At 40.5% G+C, this 13879-nt stretch overlaps 1 protein-coding gene across 1 annotated transcript; it reads left to right on the top strand.

The window, feature by feature from the left end:
• The first annotated feature begins 3523 nt into the window (after positions 1–3523).
• On the top strand, positions 3524–13825 carry dnaja2a (DnaJ heat shock protein family (Hsp40) member A2a). Its single transcript, XM_067595983.1, has 9 exons — positions 3524–3688; positions 5178–5237; positions 6842–7071; positions 7250–7330; positions 7454–7587; positions 7673–7869; positions 10871–11015; positions 11410–11537; positions 12614–13825. The coding sequence occupies exons 1-9, from the start codon at positions 3611–3613 to the stop codon at positions 12800–12802; spliced, it is 1242 nt and encodes a 413-aa protein (XP_067452084.1). The 5' UTR covers positions 3524–3610; the 3' UTR covers positions 12803–13825.
• Positions 13826–13879: the final 54 nt, after the last annotated feature.

The following is a 13879-nucleotide window of genomic DNA, read 5'->3' as shown; positions in this document are numbered from 1 at the left end:
TGCCTGTGTGAGCTTTCATTCTTACCAAGAAAAGATGTGAATGGCACTACCTGTCAGCTGGAGATGTGGCATCAAGGTAAGACACACACGGATAGAAAAGAAACGGTTCATTTCTTTTTAAGGTGTTTGACTTCAGAGAGAAATATCATTACACAAAATATGCTTATGGTTAATTTAGTAAATTGTGTATAGCTTAAGGTGATGTTTATGGCAGAATTTGTATGACTTAAAGCTGATAAATTCCAATTATTGCAGTATGATGAGTTATGCTTCAAAGACTAATGAACAAAAGGCACTACTATAGTGCTGATCCTCTTTACTGTCAAGCATAAAATAAGTTCAATGAATCTTTGCAGCATGTCTGTTTTTCTGTGCCTGTCTGTCACTCTCATGCTCAAAAATTCCAGTCACCCTTTGCCGTCATGATGCATTTGTCATGTCTAATGCTTAAGGCATCCTTTAAAAATATGTGACCTTCAGATACACATTGCCACATGCATTTGGCTCAGGTGACGTGGTCCTCTGTGGTGCAGATGCATATGTATCCTGCCCTGAAAAGGCCCTGAAACGTAGCTTGTGATAATAATTAAATATTAGTGAACAACAGATTTTAATGGACCATCAATCTCCTAAGTAAGTTCTATTTAAACTGCTTAAACAACTATATTCAGTCTCAAAACCTTAAATTAGAATAACTGTAACCCGAGCATTACATTGGCAACAAAACTGAGTTTTTGAGTACACATGTTCATATATCTCTACACTGATAACTTGATAACTCCCTATACCTATTAGATCTATGTCATAATTGATGTGTACAGTGTAAATGAGAAAGGTGCAGATTAATGATACTATGTGTTTACCTGCAATGAAAACATTATCCTTGCTGTGTATTATTACTCAAACATGCTCAAACATAATAGAGATACATATACATCACAGAGAGGCCGTACAATAGAAAAAAATGCAGCTCTAACTGCAGATGGACTGCTCTCCATTTTTTATCTGCTGATAAAAACCTACATGAAGAACTAAACAGCAGTGAGAACATAAACTACTGTATATGCCAAATAAGATCTGTCTCATTAGCATCCCTTTTAAGATCAAATAACTTCTTTGTAAATATCTGTAAAGACCCTGTGACCATTTAGAATTCAAACACATGATATATCCTAATTACTTTTGTCTTGTCAGTTCAATTCAAGATATAAACAACCACATTGTGACTAGTAATATCTTAGTTTTATGTCATTTAGTATGATTTGCATATTTTTTATGTGTGAAATGAAAGATATCCTTAATTGAAGTGAGGACGAGTTAGAAGAGGAGATATCCTACATTTGACTTAGTATGAGTCACTTATTACTAGCTTGAATTCATTAATTGAATTCAAAATTTTAATTTATTAGGAGATTCCAAGTATTGTAAATTTTCAGAATGTATCATTTGGAGGAGTCTGAATGTAATGAAATTCAATTCAATTTTATTTATATAGCGCCAAATCATAAAAGTTATCTCAGGGCACTTTTCACATAGAATAGGTGTAGATTGTACTCTTTAATTTACAGAGACCCAACATTCCCCCATGAGCAAGCACTTGTGACAGCAGCAAGGAAAAACTCCCCTTTAACAGGAAGAAACCTCAAGCAGAACCGGACCCCAGGAAGGCGGCTATCTGCCTTGACTGGTTGGGTTGAGAGAGAAAGAGGGAGAAAGGGGGAGAAGGGAGAGTGGGATACAGAGAAGCATAATAACAGCAATAATAACAACAATAATAGAAATATGACTTGTAATAATAATAGCAGGAGTGGGTGTTGAGGCAGGACACCCACAGGACCATGTCCCCACAGCGTCCCTGCAGACATGCTCCTCGCTGTCGATAACCAGAAGGGTCAAAGTCCCTCATCCTGTGAGACGAGAAAGTACAAAAACTCTGGGGAAGAAGCCAAGTTAGTAACATGCATTAATGGTACATGAATGCATACAGATGGAGAGGAGGAGGAGGAGAGAGGAGCTCAGTACATCAAGGGAAGTCCCCCAGCAGTCTAGGCCTATAGCAACATAACTAAGGGCTGATCCAAGGCGAGTCTGGCCGGCCCTAACTATAACTTTTATCACAAAGGAAAGTTTTAAGCCTACTCTTAAATGTAGAGAGGGTGTCTGTTCCCTGGACCGAATCTGGAAGATGGTTCCACAAGAGAGGAGCCTGATAGCTGAAGGCTCTGCCTCCCATTCTACTTTTGGGGACTGTAGGGACCACAAGTAAGCCTGCATTCTGGGAGCGCAGTGTTCTAGTGGGGTAATAGGGTACTATGAGTTCTTTAAGATATGATGGTGCCTGATCATTAAGAGCTTCGTAGGTGAGGAGGAGGATTTTACATTCTATTCTGAATTTTAAAGGAAGCCAATGTAGCAAACCTAAAATGCAGCTGCATTCTGGACCAGCTGGAGAGTCTTCAAAGACTTGTTAGGGCAGCCTGATAATAAGGAATTGCAATAACCCAGCCTAGAAGTAACAAATGCATGGACTAGTTTTTCTGCATCTTTATGAAACAGGTTACGTAAGTGAAAAAAGGCAGTCCTTGAAATTAGTTTTATGTGGGAGTTAAGGACAAATCCTGATCAAAGATAACTCCCAAATTCCTTACGGTGGAGCTGGAGGCCAAGGCAATGCCATCTAGAGTAGCTTTATCATTACATAATGTGTTTCTGAGGTGTGTAGGGCCAAGCACAATAACTTCAGTTTTGTCTGAGTTTAGTAGCAGATAGTAGAGATATATTTACAAGTTAAAATAAACTACAAATATCTGCTAGGCCTGTGTGAATCTAATCAAGCTAGTATACAAACACACAACTTCCCATATTCTGTTGGTTACATGTTTATCGGTGTTACATCAAATCTATGATGCTCAAATCAGTCAGTTATCACAAACAGACGTCTCACTGTATTTCATGACACAACTAAAAAGTATAACACAATAATTAAAGACAGAAAACATTACATAAATTGCTCAACACATAAGCCCAAACTGGAGTGTGTGCACAGAGCACACCATATTAAACTAAACAGGGCTCCACATCTCACATGTACAAAACAAACCCATAAAAAACATCACACAAAGCCATCCATGCATAAAAATGTCATTTCACACTCTACCTCATATCTATTGTAATGGCGGCGGATGATCTAACTTTTATAGGCTATATATGTTATTGTATTGTGGTGAGGTGCACCCTATTTAGAATGGGTCAAGGAAACAAGGTTTACAGTGACGTGCAGTGCATTATGATTATGTGATTAATATCAGCTTGCCGTGTCATCATATTTAATCCCCCCACACCAGTTTTTTTATGATGGTCCAATCATATGAGGACATTGGCCTTTGAGTAAATTAATGGACTAATATATTTTTTTGTTTTTAAGTGATAAATGTCAGTTTTGGGTAGTGGTACATAAGATCAGAGGGTCATACAGCTCACCAGCAGCCTGGAGGCAGCAGCGGACACACTGAGCGGCTAAACTATCCGGAAACTGAGACACGAGGCGAGCCAAACCTTTTCCACCGGCTGCTTCTCCTCTTTGTCCATCATCCACATCCACAGCTACACCATGGCGAATGTCGTCGATACAAAACTGTACGACATCCTCGGAGTGTCTCCATCCGCAACTGAAAACGAGCTGAAGAAGGTAATTTAATACAGAAGACAGGCTGGAGAAACTGTGAACTTACACAGCGTGTCTGTTTCGAGTTTGAAGAGGATACAATCAGGAAATACGTTTCGTTAGCTGCTAAACTAGCACGCTAGCGTCAACCGGCCTGGATGTTCATGTGTGACGATGCGGCTGTAAACATTTAACGATTATCGCTGAAATCAGGTGATGTTTTCAGTGTTTAGCTGTAGCCAGTCTGGTGTTTTTTATGGCCTCAAATAGCACAGTTAAAGCGGGTAACGTTAGCCGGTAATGTAGTTCGCATGTACGAGCCAGGCGGTTGACCTCAGGTTAGCTGCAGGTGTTTGTCATGTAACTTAAGCCTGTCGGAGGTTGTAGAAAGATGTGGTTTGTGTTTCCCAAAGGCTGGAGAAACACACCTTTTATGTAGTGAGTGTGACAACTGAAATTATATCACATGAGGCCGACTGGAGTTTTGATCTTCGGATTAATTTCTGGACGTCATCTCGGCCGCACAGTAGCGTTGATGTTAACGTTTGTTAATTAACTCTTAGCAGTGTCATATTTTACTCTTTTACTCACATCTTTGCAGTGGAGCCTGAGTATGGTTTTTCACCTACAGATTTGTCGACATGTAACGTCAAAACATTAATTTACCAGCTAAGTTGTTCAATTCAACCTCCGCTAGCATCAGTTAGCTGATGACACAGACCGGTCATTTCTAACCTGTGAGCTCGGCTATAATTATAACATTACACCTCTATGGTGTCAAGCATTTAGTTAACTTTATCTATTACCAAGCTCGTAGTTAATTGTATTAAACAGGGTGGTCAATGCCTCTCACATTCTGTAACAAGCTAGGGCCATATCGTAACTAATGTCATTTGTGGCTAATGTTAGCGAGAGATGCTAATCAGCATACACATGCATAACTACCAGCGTTTACATTGTCAGACATTTTGAACTGTCATTTTTTTGACAAAAGGGTAATTCTGTCTATAATGTAGTTAATGTAAGGCCAGTAACTCTGTCGTCATTTTTAGGAAACTGATAGTTACTCCGTATACCATTGAACTTTAAGTTAACGCTATTTAATGGCTTAATGCGGTTACAGCTAGGTTAAGTTTTTTGCCGGTGTTGTGCTGGATAACGTTTCCCCTCGAAAAAATGTTCCCCTCCTGTTAGAATTGTGTTTCCCGTAGCACCACCTCCGCGGTTGGGGTTAGGACCTCTGTTATGGATATGGTTAGACGTAGCAGAAATAACAGGCTGGGGTTAGGGTAAGCTCGGCAGTTTAAGGTAAGAGGAAACACACACCGACAGGGAAACAGACTTCGACACAATACCGACTGTAACTTTTGGTTTCGTCTGACAAGGCCGGCGTGCTTGCGTAACGGCTGATAATGCAGACATATTGTATGTGATTGAGTCATGCAAGTGTGATTCCAGTAAACAATATGTGTCCATAATGAGTATGATACCAGTCCGTTTTGTGTAATCCTAGGCATACCGGAAACTGGCAAAAGAATATCACCCTGACAAGAACCCAAATGCTGGTGACAAGGTAAGACATTACTGTGATGATTGTTTTCACTTTCCACTGAAGTTGGTCATCAGAGGTGTGTTTACTAGTGGATGGGGTCATGCTGTTTTGAACTAAATGAAAATAGGGAGCACACATGAATAACTAAAATTAATTTGTTGGTTGGAGTGTTACCTCCCAACAAAAAGGGTTAAAGATTGGAAATAAAGAATTTTCCATCACTGATTTTCATTAAATCATTGTCATTAACAGAGCAGACAATATGTTTCAGTTACAGTAAGGTCATGTTACTGGGAACAGGTGTCTCATACCTTGATGTGTCATTCATACCTTGATGTGTCATTCCTAATGCCTTCGATGTCAACTTTTCTTCTTTTTATTTTAAATACTTTGGAAACATTTTGGACTTAATAGGTTGGTCAACATTATAGAAGGAATACAGAGTGAAAAGCAAATGTGTAGCTTTTTAAAATGTGTATATCTTTATAGCATCAGTGTTAAAAGTAGTCTGAAATGCTTTTCATTTCAGTTATACTTTTGCAGTTAGGCTAAAGCCTTGTTATTATGTTCTTCCTGTGTTTAATTTGTTATAGAACATGCTGCTGAGTTTCCTGACCCTCCCCGCAGTATAATCAATGGCTTCCCACAGCTCTACATAATAATGTCATTAGATTCTAATGTGGCATTGTTAGAATATTATTGGAAATGTTATGAATTGAAGGCCTCTCTTCCATCATTCCCCGTATGGTGCAGTGTCATTTTCTCAGCATGAGATCACATCATTAGCAGTAGGAAATGGCAGCTTTTAAAGGATTAATCTTGAAGGTGGTTATTCGTAATGGGGAAAACACTTACACTTAATGAAATAGACAGCGTCCTTTCCTATGCCTGTGGACACAATAACTTGAGCACCTATACAATATAATGCCATCAGATCAGCAAGCACTAAACACCACCTTTGTTATCTTTCTGTGATTTGAGTTTGTATCAGAGATATGTTGATTCAGATCAGCAGTTTTTGGGATTGTGGTTCTTGGCAGTTTATTTTCAGATGTGCATCTTACAATACAATGTGGTTTTTATTTTGATACTTAAAATTAGAATCATTAATGAGAATGATTGAGGTAAGACTTGAGTACAAGTTGAGTAGTTTTGTTTTAGTTCAATCTATAAAATCATTTTACAAGAGTATTTATTGGTTTCTAACTCCAGGACCTGTATGGATTATATGAATGTAGAGAGGGCTTGTGATTAGTAGATATGAAATGACCCTTATGTAAGGATATTGCAACCTTTAGCATGCTTTGCTGGGAATGTCGTCACTTTTGTTCCCACCATAGCTGAGGTGAAAGGTTAATGGAAATCTTACTAGGTCCTGAGCTGGCGATTTACCAGAGTGTCTTTCACAGAAAATTGATCCTGGCTAATGCTCCCATACGAGGATATGGGGAAATTGTGAAAACTTTTAATCACTTCAGTCCTCTTACAGAGACCCCTGTAGTTCCCTGGTAGCATCGCCCGGTCAATTGAAACGGCTAGTCACTGTTTTTTGTGGGCTCTGTGGCTCTAGTGTCCTGACAATTAAAACTGCATTGTATTTATTTATTTATTTATTTTTAACACAGTTCAAAGAAATCAGCTTTGCCTATGAGGTGCTGACCAACCCTGAAAAGAAGGAACTTTATGACCGCTATGGAGAACAAGGTTTGCGGGAAGGAGGTGGGGGCGGCCCAGGGATGGACGACATCTTCTCCCACATATTTGGTGGTGGACTCTTTGGCTTCATGGGTGGCCAGGGGAGTCGCTCTCGCAATGGAGGTCGGAGGAGAGGAGAGGACATGGTCCATCCACTCAAGTAAGACCAAGCTTGTACACTCTCTCATATAGGCTGCTTGTTTAGTACATTTTTTTATGGATCTGCAAAAAAAGTTTTTTTTTGTTTAGAATTGCTATTTAAGTCATTACAAGCCTAACTTGTACTTAAACTGTTGTGACGGTCACAGTGTTTAACCAAGCCCCCTTTTTTTCTACAGAGTGTCACTGGAAGACCTTTACAACGGAAAGACAACTAAACTACAACTTAGCAAGAATGTACTGTGTAGCACTTGTAACGGGTAAGTTTTATAACCTACATATTGCTGTAAATACATTGATGTCTGTTGGTGTGTTGTTAATCCTGCAATGATTGTGGAACAGTTTCTAACAATGAATCCATCTCTGGGTGTGCGTGTATGCAGGCAGGGAGGCAAGACAGGCGCTGTACAAAAATGTACAACATGTAGGGGGCGTGGCATGCGCATCATGATCAGACAGCTGGCCCCGGGGATGGTCCAACAGATGCAGTCTGTGTGTACTGATTGTAACGGAGAAGGTAAGGGGCACAATGATCCAAACCACCACGATCAAACATCTCTTCTGGGCAGATCCCTCACCTTGTGTTCTCTAACCCACCTCAGGTGAAGTTATCAGTGAGAAAGACCGCTGTAAAAAATGTGAGGGCAAAAAAGTGGTGAAGGAGGTGAAGATTCTGGAGGTACACGTGGACAAAGGCATGAAGCACGGCCAGAAAATTACCTTCGGAGGGGAGGCTGACCAGGCACCTGGCGTCGAGCCGGGAGATATAGTCCTCGTCCTGCAGGAAAAAGAGAACGAGGTAGGTGGACCAATCCTGAAGACTGTAGCCATGCTCATCTTACCCTGACCTCTGTTTAGGTGAGACAGGTTTTTAGGACATAGTTTTGCTTGTGTTTTTATGTGTCAGTTACTAGTTATTTCCTGCCCATATGAAGGTCACCTTAATGCCTCGCCAACTTCCTACACCTGTCTGCGTCTGCTTTGCACTCATAGATGTTTTTTAAGGATATATTGTTTAGTGCTCCAGTGCAGCAACATGGTGCATGTGGATTTTCAACTTGCATAAAGGTACCATGTGTGCAACACATGTCTGGAAAGATCAATTTGTGGTTTTTGGTGCTTGCTACATGAAAAGCAGGTGTGTGGGTGCAGTGTTGACAACCTTGTGCATACACAGTAGACTGTAAACCAGGAGTGTATTTTTTTTTTTTCACGGTTGGAAGTTATATCATATTTCTTAATGATCACCTTAAATTAATGAAAACAAGTGTTGGTAGTAATCTGTTACCTTGTGTAAAGAAAATTTGCTAATTTGACAGTAAAGCAGCAAAAGATGTCCACTGTAACTATAACTCAACAATTCTTACAATTCTAATAGCTTCACATAAAAGTCTTAATCAAACAGTTTACTGACAGTCTGAAACTCTCTGGTCCCTGCATGCTTTCTGGATACTATTGCCCCTTTTGATGCATTGTGTTTGGGCTTCTCTCCCCACATCCAGCTTTATGCCACAACAAATGTTGATGATTTATATAGGCGAAAAAAACCTTCCATCACTGGAATCTCCTGGCCAGTCCCAAATATTGGCAGGATGCAATTGCATTTCTGGGTGCAATGCAGCCGCATTGAAAGTATGTTGCATTTTTATATGACACATTTTGAAAAATGACACTAGCCGTAGAGCTCTCCAGATACCTGTCTCCAAATGGAATAACAAATTAATTTGAGAGACGAAAGGCAGATTTCTCAAGGGAAAAAAAATATCATTGCACACTGGGTAGCAGTCAGGAGAATCTTCAAGAGAGTTTTCTCAGCCAACACACAGATCATGCAGACTTGCTCAGGTTTGCCCATCTGTGTGAGTGTTTGCCTCTTGGGTGCTGTCTTAGCAGCAGACTGGCAACCTGCCTATTGTGTATCCCTGCTTTCAGCCTTACTTTTGGCCAGATTACATCCCTCCTTGAATGAATTGATAGTTTAATTTGTGCAGCGCTTTTTCAGTCTGACAATCAGACGTGCAGAGCCTGGCATAGGAGGAAAGTAGAGTGCACTCGTACAAATAGTACAGAAGAGCATTAGGAGATTAGGGGCGAGTGCACTGCTCTACATCAACATATTGAGCAGAAGCATGTTTTTTCTTTCTTTTTTTTCCCCCCACAAGTCAGTGCTGTGAGACTCTGAAGTCATGCTGGTTTGTGTTAACTAGCAGGCTGAAAGAGTGGGTGAAATCCAATTCACCTTCAGGGTAACAGAGTCAGATGAGGAGTTTGTCAGTGATCAGGTCCAGCTGGTGGTACTAGAAACCTCTTGACTGTCTGAGTGCTGACGACCAGATTGTCTGGACATGCACATGGTACAGATGGGATTACTGCAGATACCTGGCATGATGAACACTCGGCCGGCTTCTAATAATCAGATTGTCTTGATTTCAGATGTAATATAAGTTGAAAGATAAAAACAGAAGTTCATGTGTGATCTGTGGGCGGACGCACCAGCACGTCTTGACTGACCTGTTTAACACCTAAAACATACCCAATCCATCCCTCACACACTGTTTACATGCTGTTCATTGGCTGATTTTTAAAAAAAAAAAAAAAAAAAAAAAAGACATCTACTGGAAGTGTTGCTTTAATTTACTGGTAGGCCTATGTAATGTGTGGGTGTTATCATTCTTACAGTGTCTCGATGACTATTAAGCATTAATTATGAAAAATGACACATTACACTCGTAATGACTTCCAGCAGTATGATAAGAGAAGGCAATATTTTACTCAGGAACTGGTGCGGTTGTGAAAAATATGATACTGTAGTGTTGCTGTATCAGTGTGGTAACATTAGAGCTGAAACTATTTAATAATAATGAGTTTTTGTTTGTCTACATCAACTAGCTCACAGCTATCTGCCTGTTGTGTGCTCCCTCAGCGGTAAACACTGGCTGGTAGAAGCCAGGTTGCCTCTGACAATAAAACCCTAAACTGGAACAGCAGGCTGAGCTGTAGTTCTGCCCCCCCAGGCTCTCTGCCTCCGGAGGTATCTTGATGTCAGTGGATGGAGGGAAAAAAAATAGGTTACTACAGTTGGCAACAACAATACAGATAACATTGGCAAGTACTACGTATGTTACTGACATGCCACTGTTATGAATGATATGTGGAAATCAGCCATGTGTTCAATCTAAAACCATGTTAAACAAATAGGAATTGTGTTAACTGGCAGGTTGGGTGCTATGTTGCACTGACAAATCACACCGACTCAGCTGAATATGTTTTAAGAAGAGGGTGGATGTTTCTATTCTGAAATAATAAATGAAAACAAACAGGGGGCTCACATTTCTCTCTTCTCTATTTCTCTGTGTAGTGTCTTCAGATTAGCCTAATCTATTGTCGCTAACTTCGGAGCTAACACCCTTCACTTTTCCAACAGTTTGGGAACAACAGACGTGACTTTTCTTGGTCTTGAGAAGCTGCAGCATGTATTAACTGACACACTGTAGTCTGTACTGTACATTTACTGCCAGACTGACAACTTACTGCTAACCTTTTCCTCTGCTCCGCTCGTATTCATCGTAGCTCATTTCATTGACGGTTATTGCTTGCAATAACCAGCAGATGCTTTGTGTGTGTGTGTTCACCGTTGACTGTGTGATGTCTGTCGTCAGAGTCATTTAATCCTACAACGAACAAACTGAATACTATAGCTGGCATTCACAAAAGATGAATAACTCATGATCTGTGGCATCAACTCCAAGGTTGTGATAAAGTTTGTTAACCAGTATTACTCACGGTCTCTCAATCTTCAGACATTCAAGCGAGATGGCAATGACCTGTTCATGAACCACAAGATCGGGCTGGTGGAGGCGCTGTGCGGCTTCCAGTTTATGCTGAAACACTTAGACGGCAGACAGATTGTAGTGAAGTACCCTGCTGGCAAAGTCATTGAACCAGGTAACACTCTTGTTTTCTCCTCTGTTTTAACATTAATTTACCAGTTAGATTCAAGTGGGTTGAATGCAGGACCGTGTCACATCAACATGCCCTCACACCTCAACAGAACTCCAGACTAACATTTATGCAAACATTTTGAACAGCGTAGTTAAATGTCTCTGTGCCTCATTACAAAAAGGTCATGTGTGGTTGGATTTCATTAGCATTTGCATTCCATTTCAATTGAGGAATCCGTTATAACGATGTGTCTCATCGTTCAGTCTCCACCAGCAAAATTGGGTCTCCAGATCAAATTCCCTTACCACATGAAAAAGTTGAATTCTGGAGAAGAAAAGTTGATATATTTTTAAAGAGAAACTGTGTAAACCTTGTTTTATTTAAACTTCTTCTCCAGCCTCAGTGAGGGTGGTGCGAGGAGAGGGAATGCCACAGTACCGTAACCCTTTTGAGAAGGGAGATCTGTACATCAAGTTTGACGTCCAGTTCCCCAGCAACAACTGGATCAGCCCTGAGAAACTCGTGGTATGATATATTATTAACTGTCCTTTCATTATTAACTGTCTTTCACTTTTTGGTGTTTGGATTTTCACAGTGAAGATTTATCAGCTATCAGACAGAACTAATCCTTCATACTGGTAATGTTAATTATGGTGCTGACAGTAGTATGTGTTCATCATGACTTATGAAGACAATTTAAGAATTAAATAACAGATTGACTTTGCAACTTCAACAGCAATAAAATAATAAACACAAATTTAGACTAATGTGTAGTTAAAAAAAAAAACAATATTCTGCAGTAAAAAGTCATTTCAAATGTATTATTTGAAGGCTGAAGTGGCCCTTAGCTTTTCAAAGTGTCTGAAGCATCACAGCTGTCAGCGACACATGGACACAATGTGAACAGACTTAGAGACAGCTCTGTTTACCTGTAGCTTCAGCCAAGCAACAGATGGTGTGCTGTTAGCAGAGGATCACATTATTCCTCATCTAAAATGGCAAATGCTTTGTTTTAAGCCGCTGAAACTGCTGAGCTGTCTCGCTAGTAAACTGATGTTAAAAAGTGCACTTTTCCCTAGTGGATGCTTGCTTGTTGGTTTTGTTCAAGCATCTCTGGTGGAAAGACCAGTAACGTGTCCATGCTTGTAGGTGAATATTAATTACAACTTTAAAGCTAATGTTCGCTGTGCCTCAGGTTTTGTTTCTCTTTTCCTAAATGCTAACTGATACATGCACTAGATTACACTTGCATGAAACCAACACATAAAAATCAGAGTTAGAGCTGAAGCAATTAGTTGATCGGCTACTTTGATATGTATAGAATTTTGTCGCAGTGTAGATCGACTGAAGTGAATAAACTCTTATACCAGTTATTCCATTCAGGGATTAGAGTTATTCTGGCCATAATTGGGTTACTTATTCAGCACTCATATGCAGACAGCACCACCTCTTATTCTCCCTGAAGATGTTTTTGTCCTCACCCTGTAATAACAGTATAACACTTGTGTAGCAAAGCGCTCTCGGCTTCACAACACTTTGACACTACTGTGTGGTCAGAGGACACGAATGAGGCCGTCTGTTCTTATGTTCTCCGCGTGCAGGAGCTGGAGGACATGCTGCCCTCACGGTCGGAGCCGCCCATCATCACCGGAGACACCGAGGAGGTCGACCTGCAGGATTACGACGTCAGCCAGAGCTCGTCATCAGGTAGCCGCAGAGAGGCCTACAACGACAGCTCCGATGAAGAGGGTGGCCACCACGGGCCAGGGGTCCAGTGCGCCCACCAGTAGTCTCATACTCTTTCTCTCTCTCTCACTCACACACACACACACACACACACACACATGACCCATGTTGTACTTGGGGAGAAAATGTATGCGTTGCAGAGTAAACAAGGAGGCAGATTGAGAAGGCGTGGTAGTTCCCCAGACACAGATCAAATGGACATATTGAATCATGGCACCTGGAATAGTTGATTTTAATGTTATTGACTTGTGTGCTGGGATTAATTTGATCTTTGTCTGAGGAACTCGCACCAGGGCAGCCATGAGACTTATTACGCTACACCTGAAACAGATTTAGACACTATATCAGGTAGAAGTCATTTAAAGTATTTAAGATGTATCAAAAGAAATGGATGCCCCACTGAATGCCATGTAGGACTGTGATCTGGTGTTCAAAGTGAACCCCACCCCTTTCTACTCCTCCGTCAACCCTGTTAACGTCCAACCCACCCCCACGCCCCTCCCACCCACCCCCACCCCCCTCCCACCCTGCTAATGAGAACTCCAGATCATTTGAAGAAAGGAATGTTTCTTGTTTGCTGAGTGTGTGACTTGCATTTTGTTTTCATAGTATTTACAATAATTAATTTAAAAACTAACCAATGTGCATACACAGAAAAAAAAAAGCAGCTGAGCAATGTGTCGTGCAGATCCTCGGACTCGTATTCATGGATATATCCACTCAGCGCCATTCGTAGGATTTGTTTCTGATTTTTACAGCTTTATTTTCTTTGTAGGTTTTTACTTGTTTATCCTTTATATTTTAATTCAACATGAAAATTGGTTTTCGTGTATATCATTGAACTAGTTGTTGGTAAGCTTCATCAGCTGCTGTATACAAAACTGTGTGATTTTTAAAAAAGAAAAATGACAAGTGAAATGACAAACCTATAGCCTGTATCTGTGCCGAGACCATGTGCATGTAAAAAGCTTTGGTTCCCGCACTTATCAAGCATCAGTCAAATAAAGCAGCACACTTCTTAAGAAATGTTTATGAAGTTGTTGAATAAATTGTTGAAATATCATGAACTCTGTGTGGTGACTCAGTCTTCTCCATTATTTCCTTTTGACAGTCTGTCCAGT

Source organism: Thunnus thynnus, chromosome 1 (genome assembly GCF_963924715.1).
Source record: "Thunnus thynnus chromosome 1, fThuThy2.1, whole genome shotgun sequence".
Lineage (NCBI taxonomy): Eukaryota > Metazoa > Chordata > Actinopteri > Scombriformes > Scombridae > Thunnus > Thunnus thynnus.
Note: the sequence above shows the minus strand (reverse complement) of the source record. Positions and strands in the feature narration are given on the sequence as shown.

Bases quoted from the DNA above. Each gene is read 5' to 3' on its own strand.
- dnaja2a (XM_067595983.1), top strand. From the start codon at position 3,611: ATGGCGAATGTCGTCGATACAAAACTGTACGACATCCTCGGAGTGTCT. The intron at 5,238-6,841 runs GTAAGACATTAC...TTTTTAACACAG, and splicing joins ACCCAAATGCTGGTGACAAG to TTCAAAGAAATCAGCTTTGC. The intron at 7,870-10,870 runs GTAGGTGGACCA...CTCAATCTTCAG, and splicing joins TGCAGGAAAAAGAGAACGAG to ACATTCAAGCGAGATGGCAA.